Genomic DNA, 27,944 nt, shown 5'->3' with positions numbered 1-27,944 from the left:
ATATCGATATTTTCTTTCAATTTCGACATCCCTATAATACGACACTTTGACAGTTTATGTACCTTGGAGAACCGGAACATAAAATGGCGGACCGGCCACAGTATTTTGATGTGGTAACGTCAACGGTTAAAACATACTGCATAGACAATTTTATTTTTAATTAGTGAAAGAAAAAAAAACAAAGTCAGTCTCGTGAGATATTATGCTCTGTGGCTATTTTGCTATATTTTTGACACATTTACGACAATTTTGAATTGTCAAATAAAGTTTCTCTTTGCGTGTGATAGTAAAGTGATTAATTTATGTGTAAATTATACAAAATCAGCAGTGTTATACGTGCAAAAGCTAGGATTTAAGTGATAATAGTTGAACCTTTTGATAGGTAAGCTTTTTTAAATAAGTCCACAGGTGCTATACGTGTATATGTTCCATTTTTGGTTCCGTGACGTGATTGTTTACTACAGTGGCAACGCCTCTCATTCTCCCACAGTTTCACGCGCATTGTCTCTCAGTTCTCACGTAATTAACACACGGTCTGACACAGTTAGTGTCGACATCGCCGGCGACCACCGGCAGCCGTGTGCTTCTTGAACTTGAGATCAGTTTAGGGAATCACTGAGCAGTCGTGAGTCACTCTTGTGAGTCAGTACTCCAGCGGTGCGATAGTGAACTCGTTCGCCGCCACTGAAATTGTGTTTCAGTTTGTTAATGAGATTGTAAAGTTATTTTTAGACTGAAAATAGCTTACAATCAATGTGGTTGACATAGTGATGTTCTCAAATATAGCCTACCAACTCTCGTCGAAGTTTTCAACTATATCAAGAGATCAAAAGGTGAGCAAAACAAAAGAAATAAATTGCCAGAACACAATATAATGTAAAGTGTAGAACATCTCCAGATTAATACGACCTTCAATAATAATTGTTATAAAAGTAATAATACATTATTTGCATATATATTATATACAAGAATTATTGTAAACAAAATATTGAATAATGTTCTATAAAGATCTTTAACAAACTCAAAAAACATAATACTTACATTTAAATAAAATACCTACAAAATTAAGTCATGTTGGTTATCAACTATGTTAAGTGTAATTAACGCCTAGTTACACTCAGTCTTTGTATGAAATTGGAAAATAATCCATACTAATATTATAAATGGGAAAGTGTGTCTGTCTGTCTGTTATCTCTTCACGCCCTAACCGCTGAACCGATTTCGCTGAATTTGGTATGGAGATACTTTGAGTCCCGGGAAAGGACATAGGATACTTTTTGTCCCGAAAAAATTTACGATTCCCGCGCGATAAACGAGTTTTGGCGCAACGGAGTTGCGGGCATCAACTAGTTCTAAATATACTTTGATTCATTCAAAAATTATCTGTTCCTTCAATATTGATAAACAAAATTCAAAATGCATATAAATGGCTAAATATGTAACTGTTTCTAATTTGAACAATAATTACAACATGTTTTGTTATCAGCTTTGGTACAAAAACTATTGTTCTTTACAAAAAAGGGATTGTTTGTGTCATGCAAAATGTTATTCATACAGCTGTTGCAAAAACAATTATTGTTGTTTTACAAACATGCATTTATGGAAATATGTTTTTTTAAGACTCCAAAAATATGTTGTTGGCCATGAATTTTATCATAAATAAATTCCTTTACTTCTATGCTCTAAGTCAGATGGTTTAGAAGTTATAACGATTTTCTTATGAAGTTATTGGTCAGATTAGTATGAGAGCCCGAGATTTTTTTTTTTCAAAAGTTGGAGAAAAAAAAATTTGATAGCCAATTTCTCAATAAAATATGCCATACATCATGACATTAATGAATCGGATACCGGTGTCGGGACACATTGTATAATAATAATTATATTATGCAGACAGAAACTGGATGACTTATTGAAGCGCCATTCTTTTTCTGGTACCTTGTAAAAGTTGGTTGACAAAGACTGCAACTTTATACTTAGTTATTTACTTGCTTTAAATATTTAAAATTGCAGGTGCATATTGGTACTTAAAATTTTAAACAGTATTTTCACTAGAAAGCATAACCAAGAGAAAGTTAATAGTAATTAGTTTTTAGGGCGCTCAGGTTAATACTGCCACAATACTATCATTGATTTCAATTTCTTAAATCTGTAGGTCATTTGATTGGATGGTTTACATTTCTATTCTGTATAACTTACTATAAAAAATAAAATAAAAAATATTTTCTCAACTAAAACTTTTTCCTAAACATTCAACAATAAAATAATATAGTGTTTGACCCTTTTCACGTCAGCTCGTAGATTGCCATGTGTAAGAGATTTGATTGATGAACAGTATTTTGATAAGTCATTTTTTTTTATGAAATAAGGGGGCAAACGAGCAAACGGTTCACCTGATGGAAAGCAACTTCCGTCGCCCATGGACACTCGCAGCATCAGAAGAGCTGCAGGTGCGTTGCCGGCCTTTTAAGAGGGAATAGGGTAATAGGGGAGGTAGGGACGGGAAGGGAAGGGAATAGGGTAGGGGATTGGGCCTCCGGTAAACTCACTCACTCGGCGAAACACAGCGTAAGCGCTGTTTCACGCCGGTTTTCTGTGAGAACGTGGTATTTCTCCGGTCGAGCCGGCCCATTCGTGCCGAAGCATGGCTCTCCCACGTATAATGGTAGCATGGCTACCTGCAGCTATCTGGGTGTGGTGCTATTTATCAATTGATCCTCCAAACATTAATTATCGAGTTGTTCTACCTATGATAGGTAAGTTTTGCCAACAACTGAATAATGAGTAGGTATAATAACTGTAACTAGGTTTAGCTGCATCAATAGACAGCTATACCTACTGTACTCGGCGATACATGGCGATTTTCAATACAAAGCCGCGATTGACAACATCCGACATTGTAAATCGCGGCTTATATAGAAAATGACATTTCTATATAAACCGCAAGTTTTTGACAGGGAGTCAATGACCGCTATCGCCATGTTTCGCCGAGTACAGTATGTACGCATTTGTAACCTAAATGTCAATTGTATAGAGCAGCCAATAGCCATTCTCAAAGTGTGCTCCGCAGAGCCCCCGGGCTCCGCTAATGGCATGTAGAGGCTCCGCAAGCGATTCATAAATTGTTTTTATTGTCATTAAGTACTACATTAGACACCTGCATGGATCCTATAAAATATTTTTGGGGATGCGTCAAAAATCTTAAAAGGGCTCGTTACAAAGAAAGAAGCACTGGTACAGGGTCATAATTTTCTTACAAAGATCTCTATCTAAAGTTACGCTACGCAGCTGTTAGAACTATCTGTTATACTATGTTGACACGCGAGTCCGTTCACACCAGTTTCTACTTCGGAACAGTTGGCGTGGAAAATGTTTTCTACATAATATTATATCGCGCTCGGCGTTTTTTGCGCGCATTTCTATTCGCTTGTACGGTATCGGCACAGCGCGTTTGACAACGCATTCATTATGTTAATCGATCGGCGTTTTCTTTATGTTGCCGGAAAACGTGTAAACACCACGAAGAGTTTCTTTCAACGGAAGAATAGATGAGCGACAGATTAACATTGATTGAGAAAATCTGTCAGTATTTCTTTCGCATTCCACTGTGGTGTCCTGTAGAGAGAATACCACTTTCACGAGAAGCTCTCATAGCAATAAAATACAGATTAGATACAGTAGAGTGGTGAGACAGTGTCCTCGACTAGGCACTCGGTGCTCTCAGCCAATTGATTGGCCGAGAGCACTCTCGCCACTCTTCTCATTAAGCTACAATTAAAGATATTATCAATTATCATTGTGTCAATCGATCATTTTGTCTATTCATATTGCTATGGCGGTTATGCTAAGTGTGCAAAAAAAATCCTTATTGATTTTCATATCTTCCCGATTTTTGAAACCCCCAAAACGACGTGATTCCCTTTCCTGCTCGATAATACAAACGTTATTTAACGCTGGTTGTTACCAAAGCCATGGTATTTTCAAGTCAGCCCATTCGTGTCGGATCTCCTCTACCTCCAACACTGTGGGTGTAGTAGCAACTAGCAATGCATTATATTTAGTTTCCTGATTTATCTACATAGTTCCTGGAGGCGATATTACAATTTTTACAATATTATAAAGAGGTAGAGTTTGTTTGTTCGCATCGTATAGTCTCCGAGGTTTTCTGTTGATCAATTAAAGATAACTAATCGTTAAATAACTTGTCGGCGATGCGATGCATTTAAGTTGAGAGTTGAGGCTCCCGCGCCTCGATTCGCGCCGCGATCGATTACGCCTAGGCGTAATAATGAATAATGATAGCCTTTGCGGGAGCCTCAACTCTCAACTTAAATGCATCGCATCGCCGACAAGTTATTTAACGATTAGTTATCTTTAATTGATCAACAGAAAACCTCGGAGACTATACGATGCGAACAAACAAACTCTATCTCTTTATAATATTGTAAAAATTGTAATATCCAATATCTGAATGTAATCCATAGCTACTCTGACCTTACATTCGATATCTTAGATTCAGTATCAACTGTACAATTGTAGTTTTACCTGCAGTACAAGCAGGCACAATCGACAGCTACGTATTCGTAACGAAAGAAAAGTGCGTGAAAATTATGTCAGTGCTATTTTTGACATTTACAACTCCTTGCCAGAAACAACAGTTGAAAGTTGAAACCAACCATGGAAACCCGAGGGACAAACTAAATCTGTCTTAGAATTCACAACGAAGTAAAAGATTGGAGATATACTCTATAGACTATAGGGTATAGACTATATTTCCATGCTAACAATAAAAATGGGAAAGTGTGTCTGCCTGTTTATTTTATTTTCATTAAAACTTCTCAATCGATTTTGATGAAATGTGTTATGGAGATACTTTGAGAATTGGAAAGGAACATAGGATACTTTTTATTCCATGAAATGTACGGTTCCCGCGATAAACACGAATTACTGCTTAAGGGCGCGTATTAGATCAAATTGCTTTACATGATCGTCTGTAATATCAATATTAATGAAAAACTGAATGTTAAATTAAGATGCAGCAAACTTCAGGACTAACACTAGTGACTATGTTACTCAAAACACAATATAGCATATAATTTTCTCGATAGAAAAAAAAAGCGAAGTTGCTTCCAAATCACCTATAAAGGTCGATTTACACGGGTGACTAACGGGTCGATTTTATTATGTTATATTCAGCAGTTTGGACCTAAATAGGGAACAGACAGACACCTATCCTTTCCAATTTAAAATATTAGCATGGATGATGAGAGTTTTACATACTTCATACTAATATTATAAATGCGAAAGTCTGTCTGTCTGTAACCTCTTCACGCCCAAAACCACTGAACCGATTTTGCTGAAATTTAGTATGGAGATACTTATACTGAGTCCCGTTATCATTATTAAATTATTATTCTTTTGTTTCTCATTTTAAAATTAAAATGTAGTTCAAATTTGGTTTTTATTATTTATTACTTTCCGGTTAGCAATAATTTTTTTGGTTCATTTTTCTTTAATAGGATAGCAAAATGAAAATACTTTGTTATAATTTTACATTAAAATGCTAGTGTGATGTTGGTGATCGTTTACTACTTTAGGTTTAACAATGATTTATTTGGAGTCATTTTGCATAAATAGGATAGCGAGATGTTAAATCTTTGGTGACCATTTGACATTAAAATGCTAGTATAATATTGGTGATCAATTACTAATTTTGGTGATCATTTACTATTTTTGGTTTTACAATGATTTATTTGGAGTCATTTTACATAAATAGGATAGCGAGATGTTAAATTTTTGGTTATCATTTTACATTAAAATGGTGGTCGGTATTTTGGTGATCGTTTACTATTTTTGTCTGTGAAATGTTACTATTTCTGGTGATCAGTTAATTATAAGCCATATAAATATTATAATCTTTATTTTTCAACGTGAAATGAACCTTAAAACACATAAATGAAGATTATATTATTTGGTGTAATATTCACTATAGTGAGTGTCCTATCGCTCGTTTTTTCAAAATAGGTAGTGGGAGGATTTGGATTTAGATACAAAAAAGCACAGTGTTCTAATTTAGAAAACAAACTGTGCCATGCTGGCTCTTCGGATGTAGAGATCTTCAATGAAATCGAATAATGAAATCGAATTAATACCGATGTTGTGATGTTTAATAAGTATAGAACATGAAATTTAAAGTAAAATTGAAGTACTTAAGCGAATAAAATTTACGTTTTGGGGTTAGGCTTGTTAGGGTCAGTCAAGACTCAAGAGCACAACATGGCCAAAACCGAAAAAAACTTCAATCTACAAACAAATAACAATAGAGTTTGTTATCTATTTTATATTGGAGAAATTTGACAGTACCTATGTGGTAACTTGATGTGCTGTTATAGTTCGTCTGGTGGAACGAAAGAAGCCACCGCTTAGAGTCCTCACCCTTAAGCGGCCGGACAAACTGTACTTTTACTTTGTGCCCATTTCATTTTGACCGCGCGCGCGCTTGTTATAGGGCGCTAGGGTAATGTTTGCACACGGGCGCCACATGGGCTAGAGACGGCCCTGGTCCTAAGCCACATAGCGGGTAGATTCGACACAGAACGATATCTCTTTAACACCCTAGAAACTCCACCCAGCTTGAGTGACCCCTCTCCACCAAGCCAATGTCACAACATCTAAAGGCAAAGGGTGGAGCAGCATAAAATCTAAGGAAATCGAAAAATGTCGGATCTACTAAAAATATTAAAAAAACGATTATAAGCAATAAAATATTGTTATTAAGAAAAAAATTTTGTTTCTTAAAATCATAATATTTTCAAGAGAATAAAGGTAAGAAAAAAAATTTTTTAAAAGCATCGAAACAGTCCATTGGTTTATAAATTTTTTATTAGCAAATGGCGGAAAAAAAATTTTTTTTAGTTAATACGTGTCCTTTATTGATATGAAAACAATTGCGTGATAATAAATGAATCAAAATTGTTTTTGACAATATTACTTGGATTTCTAGTTTTTTGTTCAAGTTAAAAAATTATTATGAACAAAGTATTAAATTTTTTTAAACTTTTATGGCGTGATCTTGTTAAGTATGTTTATATCAAGGGCTCCACGAAGTGAAAATTTTTTACGAAAATTATTTAAACATTTTTTTTAAAGTACAATGAGGACGGAAGTTCGAAAAAATTCGTTAGTTAACATTTGTCTAATTTGTTGAAAAATTAACTTTAAGTTAAATTTCCAACGGGAGCAAATTCTTTGAAGTGTTCGGAATACACCATAAGTTTTTGAAATTTTGAAATTAATATTTAATACCTTTAAAAAAATAATCAGTGTGACGTGCTCGGTTTTGAAGCCACGCGCGCTACCTAAAAATGCCGGGCGGAGGCTTACTTTAGAATTATAAATAATAGAGATAGAATTCCGGGAGTTGGGATTTTTTAATGGAAATTTCCTCTTCTTTAAGAATCTTTCTTTTTTATTTCTTAAATGTTAATAGTTACGGAGTTTTTAACAAAAAACATAATACTTTTTTTTGTGCAACCTATAATTTGCTTATAACTTTTGCAATTTTTTGTGTGCTAATACACGCTTCCGATACATTTTTCTAGACGTCTTCCCGAATCTAATGAGCTATCGCACGTATTTTTATAACCCTTATCTCTATATTTCGCCATTCTCAACTTATCGCTTAGACTATTACACGGGTGACTAACGGGTCGATTTTAGTCACCCGGCAAGTCACCAGTCAACAGTAGTATTAGACTGAGGGTTTGCACGGTCGATTTTAGTCACCAGCCGCATGATTTTGGGGCTTGCGACTTTAGCCGCATGCGGCGTAGTCGAATTGCCATTTACACGGACGATTTTCGCCGTGCGGCGAAAATTGTGCGGCTTTAGTCACCCGTGTAAATCGACCGTAATTAACACGTAGTATTCGAGTAATACATTAAAATAAAGCTTGAAATGTTTAGTAAGAAGTTTTTTTAGGTTGGTCGCCCCCTTAACGGAGTTGCAGCATAAACTAGTATTCCTTATTTGTTTGACAGGTTTTTGAATTCATTATATTTTTTTCATAATATCTACTATAATCATAAGTAATTATTTATCTAACAAAGTTGATGGACATCACATAAATATTCAGAAATTCAGATATAAAATATTAGTAAATTGATCGTGAACAGTGAACACAGCCAACGAACACGCGAGCGGGTTTGCACGCAACGATAACGTCTGAATTCCTTTGACGAATAATATTTTGCATAACAGCGGAGTAAGCATGAGACCCTGTAGAAGTACTAAGAACAATATTTATTATTTAAACAAAGAAAAACGGTCTGGCTGTCTTTGTCTGTAACATTCGAAACGTCACATGACAGACAAAAAGCGGACGTTGATGCGCTGTGTAAATAATTAAATATGTTTAAATTACTAGTAAATGAGGCAAGTAAGAAAATTATTTGTATAAAGCTTTCGACAGCAGCTCCCATACGTTTGACGTTCGATATATTTCGATAATGTTACGAGTACGTAGCTCTCTAAAACTAATGCACTTTAAAATCATAATAATGTAATTTGTAATAGACACTTTAATCTTACGCTTATGATCTCGTACATTGACTTATCGCTATTTGTCTCGTTCGCACGAAAATATCTATATACTTAAATAAAAATAAATCAATTATCTCGCTAACGGCTGAGCCGATTTGGCTTATTTTAGTCCTCAAATATTTGTGGAAGTCCAGGGAAGGTTTATACTACGAGGAAAGTGATACGAAGTTCACCGGGGCATCTAGCTATGACTATTATTAAGAATATTTTAGCGCGAGTGAAGGAGGCAAGTAGCGACCAGCAATGGATCAATGTACGAATTCGTATGCGGTCCTGCCAGACTTGCTCGTCTGTCCTCTATCGATCAGTTTACTGTCTGGAACTCTGAAAACACGTTGCCAACGCAACCGAGACCATCTCGGGGAAAGCATGAAATTAGCAGCTACGTATTTGTGACTCAATAACCATGTCATAATTTTCTATTATAATTTATACTGTTCCAAACCATTCCTCTTGTCTTATATTGCCTATTGGTATTGTCGGTTGGTTCTTGGTAATAACTTAATAAGCCAAAAGCTATTTGACTGTATTCGATAAAACACGAATAAAATGACATTTTTATATATATATATAATTATATATATACAAGAATTGCTCGTTTAAAGATATAAGATAAGCTGACCAGAGCCATCCAAAAAGCTCAAGATTTTTGGCTTTTTTGCTACACGATGTGTCCGACGTCTTTTTTTGCTTGCTATTCCTTGCCTTAAGTAGGTACATAATATTGTCGTGGGCAGCACCTATGGCACTAAGCGTAGAAAATGGTCAAAACCAGAAAATATTAATATGTATTGTTATGTAATGTGTGTTTCCAAAAATGTGCGTAGTCGTTAAGCGTGTGGGTTTAACATTCCTATAGTTAATATTTTGGAGTTTCCATATTTTATTTACTAGCCCAGCACCCGTAGCATGGCTACAGTAGAAATACGAAAGTATAGACAAACAGCGAAGATAAACTGAAGGTGCCGCTCCGTAGCCGCGATCGACAAAAAAATCAAATATAATGCCACTTTATGACATAGACTATAGTCCTAAAAATTCAAATAAAATCCATAGTCTAATAAAGTGGCATTTTAATTGAACTTTTGTCGATCGCGGCTAGCCGCAGTGAAGATCGGAGCGGCACCTACAGTTTATCGCCGCTGCTTGTCTATACTTTTGTATTTCTACTGTAGCCATGCTACGGGTGTACATGGTCTGCCGTTGACACTTGACACACCAAACCCAAATTCAACTGAAAAGAGATCTTTATCGAGAAAATTATCGAATCTTTATAAAATACAACAGTCAACAATGCATATTGCATTTTCATTACGTTAATCTCGCTAAAACTCGAGAACAGCTGAAACGATTTGGCTAATGTTAGTTTTGAAATATCCGTGGAAGCCCAGAGAAGATTAATAAATTAGAAGGGAAATGACACAAAGTTTACCGGGTCTACTTGCAGGGACGTTTTTGGTTGGTGATTTTATGTTTTTTATACGTATACTGAGGAATTTAAAAGGAAGTTGGTTAAATAGGCAGTTAATTACAACTTACAAGTTACAACAGTATTCCAATGCTTTTAACATCGAGACACTAAAACAGGTTTAAATGCAATATTGTGAATTATTGAATAAATAAAATCAACTTTCCAATAAACTTGTTCTATTCTTGTTATGTTAGTTGTTATAACTTGTTTCGTCATCTAAAGTGCATATTTAATGCAATTTTGAATAAGTCTGGGACTACGCTTTTTACCCCAGTATAGGGTTGCCATCCGTCCGGATTTCCCCGGATTTGTCCTAGTTTGAAGGGCGTCCGGGGTGCGTCCGGCCAGTTTTTTGAAAAGCGTCCGGGTGAAATCCAAACATTTTGCTGAGAGAAATTGAACTTTTAAGTCATGCAGCAATAAACAAAAGATAAAAACTCGCTAAGTATACACCCGGTTTCTTGCACGGACTTGAGTTAGTCAGATTTTTACAAATTCTTGTTGGAAAAGCAAAAATTGGCAAGACGTTATCGTAAATACTGTTTAAGAGGTGTCCGGGGAAATAACCACATTTCGGCCAAATGTCCGGGAATTTTGTCGTGCCTGACCAGCGAACGGAATTTGTGTAATCGCAACCCTACCCCAGTAGGGTTAGATTTTTTTTTAAATTAATTATAGTTAGAATTTTTTTTGCACCAGTGTTTAAAGGAAGTCACAAATAGCTTAAATTCAAAAACTCGACCAGCCACGACGTGTGCGTTAGCCGCCATATTGGTTTGAAGGTCCAATCTTTTTTAGGGTTCCGTAGCCAAATGGCAAAAAACGGAACCCTTATAGATTCGTCATGTCTGTCTGTCTGTCCGTCCGTATGTCACAGCCACTTTCCTCCGAAACTATAAGAGCTATACTATTGAAAATTGGTAAGTAGATGTAGTCTGTAAACCACATTAAGATTTGATACAAAAATGGAAAAAATATTAAAAATTTTAGGGGTCCCCATAGGTGCAACTGAAACAAAAAAATTTTTTTTTTTTCATCTAACCTATACGTGTGGGGTATCTATGGATAGGTCTTTAAAAATCATATTGAAGTTTCTGATGTCATTTTTTTCTAACTTGAATAGTTTGCGAGAGACACTCTTCCAAAGTGCTAAAAAGTGTTCCCCCCCCCCCCCCCCCTCTAACTTCTAAAGTAGTGAATGATAAGTCTAAAAATAATATATGATGTACATTACTATACAAACTACCAACGAAAATTGGTTTGAACGATATCTAGCAAGTAGTTTTTTTTATACGTCATAAATGGTAAACCTTAAACCAATAAAAAAAATTTTTTTTCATCTAACCTATGCGTGTGGGGTATCTATGGATAGGTCTTTAAAAATCATATTGAAGTTTCTTTTATAATGTTTTTGTAACCTGAATAGTTTGCGAGAGAGACTCTTCCAAAGTGGAAAAATTTGTGTCGCCCCCCCCTCTAACTTCTAAAGTAAGTGTAAGTAAATGATAAGTCTAAAAATAATATATGATGTACATTACTATAAAAACTGCAAATGAAAATTGGTTTGAACGAGATTTTTTTATACGTCATAAATGGTAAACCTTAAATTAATTTTCATTAAATCAACTGAAATATAAAAATAAATCAAAAACCTTTTAATTTCATTAAAATAAACCTTATTACTGCTGCGCAACCCTTCATGGGCGAGTCCAACTCGCACTTGGCCGCTTTTTTAGCTATATCTCCTTTATTTTTTAAAGAAAATGATAAGGATGAAATTTGTCGAAAATCTGATTTTCTACAACTTTAGTCCTTATAATTGTTATTGTAAAATCAATATTTAAGGAAATAACTGCAAAAACAAGTCAAGTATAATTTCGATCTGTTCGACCTGTATCGCGATTATTGTCAAATACAGAAAAAAAAACAGAAATAAACTTGTAGCTCTTTACATTAACCACAATTAAAATTAAGAATTCGCTGTCTGTCCGTCTGTCTGTCTCCAGGCTTCAAGAACGGTGATAGGTAGAGACTTGAAATTTTCAGATATTATGTATTTTGTTTCCCTCTATAACAACAAATACTAAAAAACATATTATATTTAATATTTGATGGAGCTCCCATATAACAAACAGGATTTTAGTCGCCTTTTTTGCTTTTTATCAAAAATAGCAGCACTAAGACAATTAAAATATGCATAAAATATTTAATTGTATTTGTACTTTAATAATTAATAATAAAATTAAAATAAAATAAATATTTAGGGGGGCTCCCATACAAAAAGCACAAATTTTTGTCTATCTTTGCCTTATAATGGTACGGAACCCTCATGAGCGAGTCCCACTCGCACTTGGCCATTTTTTAATAATTATTCAGGTGTAGATTGTGCCATAATTGTTAAAAGGTCTAATTCATGATCAGAAATATTCAGTTTTATCCAATCGCTTGGGTCCCGGGACATTTACCATAGGTGTAGGAGCTTAAATATTGATTTCTAAAAAAATTCATAAGGATCAAACTTGTACGAAATTTAATGATCTATCACCTACAACTTTGTTTCTACAATTATTTTCGCTAAATTCGATAATAATTGACATACAAGCGAAATTATACTTTGACTTGTTTTTTGCATTTATCTCCGTAAATATTGATTTTATAATAAAAATTGTAAGAACTCAAAATGTAGGAAATTAAATTTACAACAAATTTAGTTCTTATCATTTTCGTAAAAAAATATAAAATAAAGGAGATATAGCTAAAAAAAAGATTGGACCTTCAAACCAATATGGCGGCTAACGCACACGTCGTGGCCGGTCGAGTTTTCAAATTTAAGCTATTTGTGACCTCCTCTAAACACTGGTGCAAAAAAAATTCTGACTATAATTAATTTCAGATTCCCATACAAGGCTGAACTAACCCTACTGGGCTATTTGTGTCGTTTAATATTTAAAAGATCGTTTTTAATTTTTATTTGGCAGGGCAGAGCTGTCGTATATCGTTTGTAATAATATTTTTATTATATTACGATGTCATAATTTTCTTAGAAACTTAATATTTCTGCTAAGCAAACTGTTTAACTTTCCAAATTAGTCATGTTAAAAACTGCAAAAAATCATTCTTAGTAATCGTCATCATCATTTCAATAACAATAGCATCTACAATACTTAGATTACATTGGACAATTAAACAAGAGAACACTTGTTCACAAATTCACCAGTTAAACTTTTACTTAGTAGTAATGTGTTGTTAAGGCCATTTTGCCATTCGCATTAAAGACTTACTACAAATGTTTAATTCAATGGAATAAAGACGAGGTTAATAAGGTTATATCAATGATATTCTACTTATACAGATATGTTACGTCCATACTATTTTCCGGCTTAAATCTCTTCCGAATAATTTTCAAATTCAAAATTGCAAACATTGACAAATTTGACAGATAAGTGAAACAAAAGATACGAAAAACCATTTACATAAAAGAGACAGTTCTATTTTAAACGTCGCATCGTATCGCTGTCTCTTTCTTCGCATGAGCTATGACGAAAATTCGTTTTTTTCCAGATTGTTCAAAAAAATAATTGAAAATGTAAATAATCGAGGTATTTACTGCAATCAAGACATGTGGTAAGAGATTCAATGTGTTTTGTTTACTTTCAAGTCATAATTGGTACATTTTCGAAACACGCACGACGTCATTTTCAATTTATTTAGGTAAGACAAAACGCGGCACGTTCGTGACTGCGCTCGATGCAGACTAAACAACAGGCGGCCCAATTGGGCCGTATTTGAATCTTCACAACGCGCGCGGTAGTAACATATCTGCTTTGAGTTTTTCATCTTTGGGTTATATGTAATCTATGGGACTCAAGCTATAAGTTAGTAATGGTGATAACTGATTAATGATTACTGATCAATGCGTTTCCTAAAGAAAGAGGGACATAATATAATAATAGCTCCCACACCGGTTTCGGTGACGGTGGCCGGTTTCATTGAAACCAGGCCAGCTACGCAGGAGTAATTTTATAGTGCCCAAGTGTGTGCGCAGTACACAAGAGCACTCTCTCTCTCTTCCTTTCACTCTCATAACCCAGTGGGACAGAAGACCGACACGACCGGCGAGAGATCAGTCGCAGGACCTACTTTTTACATGCCCATCCGAATCATCTTACTTGTCAGACAATCAGGTGATCAGCCTGCATTGCCTTAACCAAACTTGGAAATAACATTTTTCCAACGCGGGAATCGAAACGACCTCCGAGTCAAGAGCCGCGCTCTATACCACTAGACCACGGAGGCGTTGGGGAATAATATTATAACTTACCTACTCACCGCTGCAGTTGCACTTTGAGATATACACTAAATGAGAGGGGTTAAAAAGTTGAACATTTTAGTCTATGACGAAAAATCTCTAGTCTAAACCATGGGAGAAAAAAGTTTATGAGGGTAAAAGAAAAGGTAAAAAAATGGAAGCTGATTTTGATTCCAAATAGTTCATTTAGTTTTAAAGTGTTTTTATTATTTAGTAAATTATCACGCGAAATTCGCCCGTATCACGTGAGCGATAAGGTCTACAACGTTGAAGTAACAACAAAGTTTCAGTTATCGCAACTGCGGTTAGAGGAAGCACGATAGGCATGCTAATTTAGAGCGGAAAAAGTAAAAAATACTTACCTTCTGTAGCCATTGAGATTTGAGATATGTACGTAGTACTTATATATATATCTCAATGTCTGTATAGGGTATGTTATTCGAATATTCGAATACTCGTTTTATTCGAATATTCGACGATTTTATTATTCGAATATTCGCCAAATTATTTTTCGAATAATTCGAATAGTAAAATTATTTTTTATTTTTGTTTAAAATGCTATCAAACATAAAATTAACATGGAATAAGAACATGATTAAGTTTATTTCAGAAAAATAATATTACTTATTTATGAATATTCTACATCTTTAATGATAATATTATAATATATATAAATCTGTTTTAAGTCTAACTAATGAGTATACGACCATTCATCGTCGCCGTTGACCAAGTTTTAGTAACGTGTAATAAATTCATTTGCATGTTTTAGGCAAAATAACGATTTTGCCTAAAGACATGAAAATGAAGATATTATAAACTCCTTTCAGTCGTGGATTTCAGTATCGTATTCGTCAGTAATGGTCGCTCACGATCTGTATCCATTGACTTCTTTCAAGCATAATCACATGAGAAAAGTAAAAGGTGCTACGATCGAAAACGGTTTACACTTTACAGCCTTTCTTTTATTGCCCAGCTGTAACCTTAAAATATACATTTTTAAAGTTTTCAACGATAAAAATTAACTATGTCATTTACAAAGATTTATGTTGATAAAAGTAAAAATTAGAATTGCTTACTTCGTAGTATTAACAAAAAGAAACAAATATAATGACCACCAAAAAATGCTCTAATACCCTTAACTTGTTTACCAAAAAAAGATAATTACCACCAAAAAAAGAAAGTCTAAAATTGCAATACTACCAGCTATTTTAGTCACGGCTACACTTCAAATTGTAATCGAACGCCAAATATAGTAAATGTTCACCAAATATAGTAAATGATCATCAAGTATAGTATATGATGACCAAATATAGTAAATGATCACCAAAGCGAGCAAATCAATGCGATATTTCTGTCCCATAAAGTTAATATACCTATAGGTAAATTAACTTTATGTTCTGTCCAAATAAATTACTACGATTGACAAAAATGTGAGCATAATATTAACAAAAAAGTTTAATAACTCTATATTATATTATGTTATATTCAGCAGTTTGGACCTGAAGAGATAAAAGACGGACACCTACCCTTTCCAATTTAAAATATTAGCATGGATGATGAGAGTTTTACAAACTACATAATAATAAATGCGAAAGTTTTTCTGGCTGTCTTTCTGTAACCTCTTCACGCCCAAACCACTGAACCAATTTTGCTAAAATTAGGTATGGAGATACTTATACTGAGTCTCGTTATCATTATTATAATATTATTATTATTTATTTACGATAGTCAAATAACGAGATATTGTAATTCTTTTGTTTCTCATTTTAAAATTAAAATGTAGTTGGTTTTTATTATTTTCCGGTTAGCAATATATTTTTTGGTTCATTTTTCTTTAATAGGATAGCAAAATGAAAATACTTTGGTTATAATTTTACATTAAAATGCTAGTATAATGTTGGAGATCATTTACTAATTTTGCTGATCGTTTACTATTTTTGGTTTTACAATGATTTATTTGGAGTCATTTTACATAAATAGGATAGCGAGATGTTAAATCTTTGGTTATCATTTTACATTAAAATGGTGGTCTGTATTTTGGTGATCGTTTACAATTTTTGTTTGTGAAATGTTACTATTTCTGGTGATCAGTTAATTTTATACCTTAATAAAATAGGTTGTACATTGTTGTACGAAGTTTTTGTTACTTTTGTTCAGAGTTTTCAGCATTTTTAAAAAATTTGTGATTATTCGAATAATATTCGAATTATTCGAAAACTTTGGTAAAATATTCGAATTATTCGAATAGTTAATTTGTCGAATAATAACATTCCCTATGTCTGTAACATAATAGCCTAGCTATAGCTGCTAGTAGGCAGAATTGACAGCTTTTTTTTGCAGTCATTTTGATAAATAAAACGGGTGCCTGAGGGCAGAGCCGGTTTTAACTATATCAGCGCCCTGGGCGAGATTTCTTCGGCGCCCATGGTGCTGAAAAAAAATTGGTGCCCCTTTTGTTTGCCTTCAGCGCTGCTTTTTATCCGGCGCGGCACCCTGGGCAGTCGCCCAGGGCGCACACTGAGACGGGCCGTGCCGGGGCTCATCGCAAAAATCCGCCTCCATACGATTTGTATATAAGCGGAAATCCGCTGCGCCCCGAGTCCCGACACAGTGTGCGATACGCGCATCCGCTTCCATACAAATTGTATGGAGGCGGATTTTTGCGATGAGCCCCGGCACGGCCCGACTCAGTGTGCTCACTCCTTACAGCCGCTGCTTTGTAAATTGTAGTGGCGTTATAGTAGAGTAAAATCGGCGGTCGCTTGCCGAGAGTGACCCACCTTTAGTTGTACTAGCACAGCTGTAAGTCATGTAAGTATTGTTACGACTTACGAGTTATAACAATCTGTAATATAACCGTAGGTTGTACGGTGTTGGTATAGCACTTTAGTGATGTTATAACAGTGCTTTCGCTATAAAACGGCGCGGCGGTGACTTTTAATGGACTCTTACGTTTACTACCGTTTTCAATTATTTTTATTATCTAGATTCTAGTCCATTCCAGTCTAGGTCGTTCCATTCTTTACTAATAATAATATATTTTAGTACTAGGTAACGCCCGCAACTCCGCTGTGCCAAATTTCGTTTATCGCGAAGGAACCGTTCATTTTGTCCGGGATAAAAAGTATCGTCTGTTTCTTTTCTGGGACTCAAAGTATCTCTATACCAAACAGCAAAATCGTTTCAGCGGCGCAAAGAGTTAACAAAATGAAAATCATATAATTTCTCTGCACACTTTTTTGACGTTACGAATACTTAGCCTTCAATTGATCATGCTTGGGCTCTGTATTTGGAGTTCAAACTCTTATCCTGTACACCAGCGGTTCTCAAACTTTTTTGGTGTTGGAACCCTTTTAAGAAGTTAAATTTTTGACGAACCCCAAAAAATATGTTTTGTCTTTGAATGGACTGTCTCTATGCTGGTGTCTGCTGATGTCATCAGAAATGTTTCTAAAATCAATATAATAATATTATTTATATGAGTCCTACAATGCCTTTGTGGAGCGCCAGGGCTCCAGGCAGCACACTACGGTACACTAACATTATTATTTATTATCTACTAACACAGTCACTCTACTAGAGTGAAACTGTGTTAGTAGCTGTTGTGCTAGTTCACTCTCACTGCGGGAGCCGTGGGACAGATCTCATGGTGGGAACTCTTTGGAGATGCTTTCAGTGATACAACTGTTGAGAACATTAAGACGTTTATAGTTGTTTTACCTCGAGGTTTATAAGAGTGAGCCTTATGGTGCCGGCATAAGGGTACTGAGTTATTGAAGTAAAAAGTATTTTGTAACCCTATTACCATGCATGCCGTACAAAGATGGTTAGTAATGTTTCGGCACTATATGTATTCTGTTGACGTAAAAATACAGTCACTCTTATTCGTAAAAAAGTAAAAAGAAAAAAAAGAAAATTAAAATCTGCACCCCTTGGAAAATATTTCTGCCGGCGCCCATGGGCCATGCTCACAAATTAGACAAATTATATGAAACCGAAAAAGACGGCTGGACGGCATGGACGCTACAAGAGTATAGACTGCAACGGTCGTCACTCGTCACACTTTACTGGCCAAGGGCCACACATGACAATGTGAGTGCCAGCACCGGGCCACAGAGTATGTGAAGGGCGCTCCAAGGGCGGTTCCACAGTAATGCCCTTTTTTGCACCTAACGAGTAGAGTGGCGAGCATTACTATAATAAATTGGCTAGTTACATTTATCGTTAAATATGGCGTAATTTTATAACCATTGTGCAGTATTGTATAGTACAGGGCTTCCCAAACTGTGTTGTCCCAGGGGCGTCGCATGTCGACACAACCTAATAGTGTGCGCTGCGGGCATTATGTCATTCATACATCCCGGGCAGTATCCTTGCTTTCAGAAGCTATGCTCAGAAAAGCAAGCGCATCCTTCACATTAGCCAGCCTTGCTGGCTTTAATATCTTTCAGAAATATTATTTTAGATTTTTATGCTTATGTTTTGATTTGGTCATTATTTCCTCATAAAAATAAAAATGTCCAAATAGTGTTTTATGATAACCTATGTAGGCTGGTTCTAAAATTGGAAAGTATTTTTGGGGGGCTGAGTTCAGGGGCGTCGTCAAGAAATAGCAAAGTCCCTAGGGCGTCACAGTACAAATAAGTTTGGGAAGCCCTGATATAGTAATTGACCATTCAAACAATTTAGTTTGTCGCGGGCCGCACAAATATCGGCCGCAGGCCGCAATTTGACGACCACGGCTATAGAGTACACTGGTGTTGAGGCCCTCTCTCCGAGACCCTCACTCGGTATTTCACGCCAGTATTCCGAGAGGCCGCAGTTCCCACGTTAAAACAATACTGAACAATGAAAGTCGGCCCTTTGTCTCATCATCATTACCGATGCTTGTCGCGTCTGTAAATACACCATTTACATGATGCGGAAGGTAGATAACAGTGTGTGGCGCGATTGTCGACCGTATTACGTACGGCGTAAGGGCTTAAACAAGTTGACGTGTGGACAGGTAGGGACGCTAAATAATCGCCACGCAAATATCGACCTTATTATTTGAGGCGTAAAGGCGTGGCGATGGAAACGCGGTCACCGGGCTGATGAATTTCTAGACATGTAACGTTTAATTGGCCAATTAAGGGAATGGTGGTTTTCAAGGGCCAAATTATTTCTGGTACACCTACAGACTACAGTAAAACGGCCACGCTCCGAGAGAATTAATGATTACTTACTTAATGTTAACGTAATGAAGATTTTGGCATTACAAAAAAATACGTGTAGCACTCGGGGACTGCTGCTGTAAAGCTATTGTATAGCATTTACCGCGGCAGTCCCGAGTGAGGAGCACTACCAGAGCCCTGAGCGAAATTTCTTCGGCGCCCGGGGTGCTAGTAGTGCTAAAAAAAGGGGGAGCCTGTGGCGCCATTTTTTGTTTGCCTTCGGCGCCCCGTTTTAGCCGGCGCCCTGGCCGGCGCCTACTCGCCTAGCGTCGCCTAACCTAATACCGCTACTGTCTCTATTTCAGCACCTCCTGGGCAGCATGTCCAAGAAGCCGGCGGGCGCGCCCACGCTGCACAAGGTGATCATGGTGGGGTCAGGCGGCGTGGGCAAGTCGGCGCTCACGCTGCAGTTCATGTACGACGAGTTCGTCGAGGACTACGAGCCCACGAAGGCCGATAGCTACCGGAAAAAGGTTTGGACTATAGACTGAATAATTTCTAAAGACTAAGGCCCAGGCCACAACACTGCGTTGCGACCTCGTATCGCAAAAACAACCTTTAAAAAGCAATGTATTTTTTTGCGATGCGACGCCACAACGCATGGTTGTGACTTGTGGCCTGGCCCTAACTGCCACACTCAAAGATGAATATTAATTATTGTAAGGCTGCGTTTCCACCAGAGATGTGTTACGAGGAATGACGTGTTTTTAAGATCCAATAGCATCACCGACCTGAGCGATGTCATGGCAAGCTCACGTCAATGAAGCGATTCCATTGGTTCTCAAAAACACATTCCTCGCAACACATCTCTGGTGGAAACGCAGCCTAATGAGGGTTTTCGATATATCATTTGCCACTAGAGCGACGGTAGAGTTTTTCGTGTCAAATGTCGTGACTCGGGTCAGACAGACGCGATAAACGAATTATAACGCAACGGAGTTGCGGGCGCCCTCTAGTTTACAATGTTGAAACCCTGGACGTCATATTCTGTATTGGATCTAGAACTTTATGGCAATTACCTGTGTAAATCGCGTGACAGTTTCAGGGTTAATGAATGAATACCAAGGTGCATGCCAGACCTAGCTCCTTAGAGCCAGTCCACACGGCGCGTTGCGTCAGCGTTGCGTCGACGCAGCGCTGCCGTTGCGTTGTTTTACATACAAATAAACAAGGTGCTTACACGGCGCGCTGCGTCGTCGCAACGCACACGCAACGCAACGACCCCCCGAGACGAACCGGTAGTTGACGTTAAGAGGAGTCCACATCGCCCTTTTTTCCATACAAACGCTGTCCCCTGTTTCCTCCCTGGATAATGCTAGTAAAGTTATATTTTTTTTCCTGAATATCAACGGCCACTAATACAATGTCCCTATGTTTTCTTTTTTTTTCATAATTTAAATAAGATATGAACGTTCAAATACCCCAAAAAAATGGCCAGATTTGCCACTGTGTTCAAACGTCCAGAAAACAGATTTGGCTAGATTATACAAAAAAATCAAAACATAGAAACACAGCTCAAGTCTTTCTTTAATCTTTAGTGAAAAAAGTACTTAAATCGGTTAAGTTTTGGAGAAGGAATCAGAGGACAACGAATCGTTGATTTTCTGCAGTTGTCTCTATCGTTTTCTACGGAATAGACTTGAGGTAAGGGAGACAGCTATAGATATTACACGTATTCTCTAGCCTCTGGTGTATCCTCTTAAGACTGCTTCGTAATAACGCTGCGATGGCGCAGCGCCCGTGTGGCCGGCTATGCGTCAAACGGCAGCGCTGCGTCGACACAACGCTGACTCAACGCGCCGTGTGGACTGGCTCGAATGTTCTGGAACATTAGAGCCAGTAATAAGCCAGTCATAATTTTTTAATTGACTGTTTATGGGCACTGCACTTTCACACGCTCTCGTTTTGGGCGTACATCTAAAAGTATGTCGCTCTTAAAATTGTATAGATACTTAAACATTTTAAGGGCCACGGTTTTGGACATTTAAGAATACAAAGCTTACTGAATACGTAAATAATTCGTAGATCGGCTGATTAGGACTGAGCTAAAAACGCCTAGAAGTGAAAAGAAGTCATCTGTGTGATCGATGCTCGTGCGGGGTTGCAGTTGCGCACTTGTGATTTATTATTTATTAGTGATGGTGGCGCTCAGAAGATGCAATCTTATTTATTTTCCTTTTCGTCTGATTCCAGGTGGTGCTGGACGGCGAGGAGGTGCAGATCGACATCCTGGACACGGCGGGGCAGGAGGACTACGCCGCCATCCGCGACAACTACTTCCGCAGCGGCGAGGGCTTCCTGTGCGTCTTCTCCATCACCGAGCCCGAGAGCTTCGACGCCACGCAGGTACTTGCCCGACCGGCAGCTCTGGAATTGTGTATAAGCAGTGTAGGCCATGCCTTATGTGCGGCACCGTCCTATGGCGTCATAGGGGGGCCGGCAGTGACCTAGGATGGCTGCAGATGGCTGCAGAGTTCGTATACAGAGGCGGCAAAATTAAAAAGTTCGCGCACAAGCATTTTTATATAATATAAATAAGATTCGGAGAGTATAAACCGGTTTTTAACTGGTAGTATTTAACACGTGGATACTATCGATTCTAGGAGTTCCGCGAGCAGATCCTTCGGGTGAAATCCGACGAGCACATTCCGTTCCTGCTGGTGGGCAACAAGTCGGACCTGGCGGACAAGCGGCGCGTGCCGCTCGACGCGTGCCGCGACCGCGCTGCCGCCTGGCGCGTCCCCTACGTCGAGACGTCGGCCAAGACGCGCGATAACGTCGATAAGGTGGGTGATTACCCTTTTTCACAATATATGTACTATCAGAGAAGTTGATTCCTAAACAGATGGGGGACCTACGTAGTTTGGGCGCGTTACGTCAAACCCATCCGACACATCACAATTAACATCGAATTGTCATGATCCGACCAAAAGGCGTTGGTCTGTCAACTGCCTAGGTATCAATTTCCTCGATGTACAAGCATGACCACCATAACAAGGGTTTCTACAGCAATTTTTCCACAGAAACCCTTCACAGGTTTAAGCTAAGTACACGGAATTGTACCTTTAAAGTTAAAATGTAATTTTTACTGCCCTTGCGAAAATATGACAGTAGCAGACCACCCTTTCACGCTCGCCTTACTCCTTAAATAAAAAGTTGATATTTATGAAAAATTTCAAATTATTATGTCCCAAAATAAATCACTACAGAATACATTATCTTTCTAAAATATCTCCCCATTCGCCATAATACTAGGGTGTAAGTTTGTCCAACGTACAACTCACAGCGCTTGTGTCGCACAGCACCGCTCGGCTTGGCTTGTAGTTAGTGTCGCTACCCGGCCGCGCAGTGCTGCGTGCTAGATCATAGATTGCATGAAACTTTTAAAAATGTAATAAAAATATTGTAATTGTTATTTACATTGTTCTTAAAACGTAGTAAAAGTAACGTAATTCGGTTTCGGTGAATGCAATCTGTGCTGTCGGTTGTACAGATGTATGTGTGCGTACGTACTCGCTATGTGCGTACGCATTGGCGTGTGCGGTGCTATGTTTGTGTACTACGAAGTTTTAAATGGCTCTCAGGTTTTCTCGTTTGTCTTGCTATACTTACTGATAAAAAAGTTGTACAACATAAATAATAAATAAATAAATACTTTATAAGTTTTACAATGTTTTATCCTTATCTAACATACAGCTTTTCCAACGTTATAGACAAGCACAAAATAGTGTATGGCATATCCATTTTTGTAAATAATATTTTATTAGTAGAGGGGCTAAAAAATAAAATATACAAGGAATTGTTGAGAGCCATTCAGAAATTCGTATATAATATGTGCGAGTGTGTACGTGTGGGAGGGGCGGGGCTAGGACGGGTGGGGGGTGGAGCTTGTGTGACGTGTGTGTGTGTGCAGGTGTTCTTCGACCTGATGCGCGAGATCCGCTCGCGCAAGTGCGACGACACGCGCGCCACCAACGGCGACGTGAAGGGCAAGAAGCGCAGGAAAATCAAGTGCAATATCTTGTAGGCCGCCGCCGCATAATGAACTTTGCGTCCTGCACCCAAGGTCGAAAGTTCCACGGTAGTGATGGACTCCGCCGCTCGGCAGTGTACGGTGCTCCGCGGTTGCTCCCACTCCGTTCAGATCTTTGTTCTAAACGCAAACAGCTACGTATCCCTAACATTATCGAATATCCAACGTGGAATGTTTGAAAGCTGTAATAAACTTTATACCAATAATCTTCGATAATATTACAATTAATTGGCGCTAAAGATATTTACGTAGCGTATAACTATTCAATGATATAATTATGCTGCCTTTGTCATGTTACTTTTCCAATATGCGTGAAATAGACAAGCAGACTTAGGTTATTCTCTTTATAAATATTTTTATCCGTAAGAGAGTTAACGATCAACACTAATCTGTTTATTGAAAGGTAAATATGTAAGTTACTTTGGATGTTTTTACGTTTAGCAAGTTAAATTCTGAACGGAGTATAGACTAACAGCACTCCACAACTGCTGTTGACATGCCATTTGCTGAATGTTGTTCGTCTAGAGCGCTTAGCCTAAGGTTTCGATATTACTCGGTATAAGGCGCACGCGGGTTGCAGCCATCTAGTTATTAGCCAGCCAATTGGACGCCTAGGCAGGATATAGAAAACACTTTATTTTTGGAAATAAAATGCTAGTCTAGGATTTCTTGAATCAATTCAGTTAACAGAAATGTCTTTGATAGTTTTTTTTTTGTTTCTTACTAAAACAAAATGTGGTTCTTTATGACCCATGACGGAGTCAAATTAGCTGGCTGATTTAAGTAGAGGGCTGCAACAGATACCAAGGAGAGGGTATGTCGTTTTACAGCAATTCGGTTTACCATTTCGGTTTACTGGCAGTCAGACTGGTGTTAATTTAAACTCACTTCAAATAATAATAAAATCAGTAAAACGACGTGCCGCCATGATTATCAAATGTATTTATTGTTTAGTGTAAGGCTGTATGTTGTGTATGTCTCTGTTTGTGAGATATGGTCCTTCGAGACGGACAGTAACGATAATTTTGTATCATACAATGTTTGTAATAGAATTTATATTACGCTATATTTTTAATTTGAAAAAATTTGCTTAAAAATAAAATTTGGTGCCTATAGGTATTAAAGGAGCAAATGACTGTTTTACCCACATACACTTTTTAACCTACATCGGTCGGTAAAGCAGTTAAAAGCACCGTTGAATGAAAACGCACCTTATTCTTCCGCTGGAAAGTCCATATTTCCTTAACAGTTCGCATTCATGAAATGGTTTATGTTAAGTTCTCAAGGTACATACTTGTTGTATGTAGTTTTGTAAATGTTCACGCCGAATTCGAATGTATCTGTATAAGCTTAATGTCGATAGTTGTGTGCACAATTTGGGTAGCGGTTGGATGCTAAATTTGTATGTGATAGTTTCTTATTTATATTCCATCAATATAATAATATTTAATTTTCCGACTTAGTTCATGCAAATTATTTGTATGCTCAAACGCGACCAATTATTTTGAACTTAGAACACTTGTCACGCTAGTTTAAGCTTTAGAATTTACTTATATTTTATTTTAATTTAATGATATATCGTAAAAATGAAATACACCAGTTAAAAATAGTATTCGATATTACAATTGTCTCATTTGTTATAGGAAATAGATTTATGCTAGCTACATGACATTTCGTTGATATTACTATTTAATGAAATAAAGGAGCCTATATACGAAATACTGCCAAAAATGTGGGTAGTTTTGTAAAGTAGTAAATTAGACGTTTGCAACAATATCACAAAATATTTAATGCGTTCATATTCATGTTGTATAGCCTCATATTAAAGCTGATCATTGTCTATATAATGTTATATGTAGCGTTTCTATTATCTCAAGCCATTGACGGTGAATTTTCAAAATGATCACTTGTTCCTCTGTCCAATTATTTTTATAACAAACTCTCTCTACTGAATAAAAAATCCGTTATATTTTTAACTCAAATCTTTTTTCTTAGATTTCGGCTAGTGTTTTGGTAGTAATGGTCGATTTACACGGGTGACTAACGGGTCGATTTTAGTCACCCGGCCAGTCACCAGTCGAATCGCCTGTCCAAGTCGAATCGCCATCCCATTTACACGGGTGACTAACGGGTCGATTTTAGTCACCCGCAAGTCACCAGTCGACAGTAGTATTCGCAGCAAGCGATCGCTTGCGAGTTGCGACTTAGCGTTTGCACGGTCGATTTTAGTCACCAGCCGCATGCGGCCATTGGCCGCACGATTTTGGGGCTTGCGACTAGCCTGCGGCGTAGTCGAATTGCCATTTACCCGGTAGATTTTCGCCGTGCGGCGTAAATCGTGCGGCTTTAGTCACCCGTGTAAATCGGCCATAAGAGCCTTTTCACATAAGCGAGAATATGGGAGGGTTAGACAGCTACCTAAAGTTCAGGTATATTAAATCGACCTAGGTATGTCATCATCGGCACGATATCGAATTAAATAATGGCAACCGTTTTTAATCTTGCTAGCCTCATCAACGTTATTATGTGAAAAAGCACTTATGCCGACCACATAAGGGCGTTTCAAGGCCAATATAAGCGATACGTTTTCGCTTAGAATCGCACTAACTCCGTTTTTAAACTTTAACGAGACTTGTTAGTGTGTGACCTAAGATCGGAAACGATAATGCCCGTACTCATAGCTTCGGTCGGACACTAGGCAGGGCTGGGCCACAACACTGCGTTGCGACGTCGTATCGCAAAAACAACATCGCACAGAAATTCGTTGCGACTCAACGCAAAAATTCCATCGGTACGATAAGACGCTAACCAACTTAAAAGCATCGGTCCACGATGCGTTCTGCGGCGTCGAAGATTTTTACGATGCGACGCCGCAATGCAGCGTTGTGGCTTGACCCTAAGGGCCTTATCGCACTAACGGTTTGCGGGCGGAACAGTTGCGATCACTAGATCGTAGGCAGTTTGTTCGCGGCGCTTACAGCCGCCATTATGATATGGCTCAAATATCTGGCACCGTCCGTGGTGCGTTGGTACTCCGTGTGTCCGTGTAAGTACTAAATATAATGTGAATGAACAAAATATTTGTATTTATAGACAAGCAAGATTATACTGATTTGCAACACTACCGTGTATTATTTTGTCACATAAAATATCCTATAGAACCAATATTTAGTTAATTTGTATTTTAACTAAGTATAATAATTTGTTTTAAAGTTTTCTTTTTTTATTTAATTATTACTTATTAAAGCTTTTAATGTAGTATTGCTGTCCTTCAAACTGCAGTAAGTATAGTAATTAGTAGCTTCCAAATAAATATTTCAAGACTTTAATATAAAAATTAAGACAATAATTCTTAAACACAAGTTAAATATAGAGGCGAGACCGCACTACCAAGACTACCAAGGAGTATTAGTGTTCTGTGCGCACTACTCTGCAGGAGCGACTCGACACTTTACGTTCCATAGCACGTTTAAGGTGAACGTACACTTATCGAAGAATATTAGAATTCTATAAATGAAATCCTATGAAACCTCGCACATTTGCCTGCCTCGAATCTGGCAGGACCCCAGTAAGGCCTTTTGGGAATTCGATTCGTTTGGTTCGGCTAAGTGTGCGTTCACCTTTAGTCTCGACTGTCGTGTAGCACTGCCGCGTAGTGCGGCTTAGCGCATGCGATACAAAAAGTATTTGTATACTGTATAAATATGCGCTACAGTGTAGTCTCGCCTTTAATTTTGCTTAATGATAAAGTAGATTGCGTCTAGTCTTTCGATAAGCTACTCACCACCTATTATTAATAGTAATACTTATATTTAAAACTCCACTATCTGCAGCTAAATTCTACTATGTATATGTATTTGAAACAGATACAACGCAACCTCTACGCAGCCTGTATTACTGCGATAATATTTTTAATAGTTTTTTTACCTATAATGCGACATTTAACAGGCTTTCTTGACGCTGATCCGCGCCGTGTCGCAGCAGAAGAGGGGCGTCACCGTGACCGAAGACGCCCCCGACGATGCGCGCTGCGCCCGCAACTGCTGCAACATCCTCTGAATACGTCACTACCTCATTAGCTTCCTTCGTATAAAATATACATAAAGTACAGACGATAATGGTATTCGTCAAACGTCTTTTTACTTTACATGTAATTTTCAAAGAAAAACGATTCGTCGAGTACTATAGAATGTTTGTACTGTAGTATTAATAAAAATAGTTTCAAACAAAATGTTTAAATATGTATAAACGATTCTTTTTTAATAACAATAATTAGAGATAAATATATTTGACGCTGAACTGGACCAAATACTCACCTTC

The 27,944-nt window shown here is 37.4% G+C and overlaps 1 protein-coding gene across 3 annotated transcripts; it reads left to right on the top strand.

Annotated features, from left to right (window-relative positions):
* Positions 1-244: 244 nt before the first annotated feature.
* Positions 245-27,808, top strand: LOC121733359 (ras-related protein Ral-a). Of its 3 annotated transcripts, none has more exons than XM_042123584.1 (5): positions 245-382; positions 19,897-20,064; positions 21,785-21,937; positions 22,195-22,377; positions 23,505-23,755. In XM_042123584.1, the coding sequence occupies exons 2-5, from the start codon at positions 19,912-19,914 to the stop codon at positions 23,616-23,618; spliced, it is 603 nt and encodes a 200-aa protein (XP_041979518.1). In that variant the 5' UTR covers positions 245-382; positions 19,897-19,911; the 3' UTR covers positions 23,619-23,755. The 3 variants fall into 3 exon arrangements, with proteins under 3 accessions (XP_041979518.1, XP_041979517.1, XP_041979516.1); XM_042123583.1 differs by lacking the exons at positions 245-382; positions 23,505-23,755 and adding exons at positions 503-833; positions 27,573-27,808; XM_042123582.1 differs by lacking the exon at positions 245-382 and adding an exon at positions 508-833.
* The last annotated feature ends 136 nt before the right edge of the window (positions 27,809-27,944 follow it).

The sequence above is a fragment of the Aricia agestis genome, chromosome 13, assembly GCF_905147365.1.
Source record: "Aricia agestis chromosome 13, ilAriAges1.1, whole genome shotgun sequence".
Classification (NCBI taxonomy): domain Eukaryota; kingdom Metazoa; phylum Arthropoda; class Insecta; order Lepidoptera; family Lycaenidae; genus Aricia; species Aricia agestis.
This window is presented reverse-complemented; position numbering and strand designations above follow the sequence as displayed.

What these genes read in the sequence shown, in the direction of transcription:
- LOC121733359 (XM_042123582.1), top strand. Translation starts at nt 771, where the DNA reads ATGTTCTCAAATATAGCCTACCAACTCTCGTCGAAGTTTTCAACTATA. An exon ending in CTATATCAAGAGATCAAAAG is followed by an intron (nt 834 to 19,896) that starts GTGAGCAAAACA and finishes TCTCTATTTCAG; the next exon opens with CACCTCCTGGGCAGCATGTC. An exon ending in CCGATAGCTACCGGAAAAAG is followed by an intron (nt 20,065 to 21,784) that starts GTTTGGACTATA and finishes GTCTGATTCCAG; the next exon opens with GTGGTGCTGGACGGCGAGGA.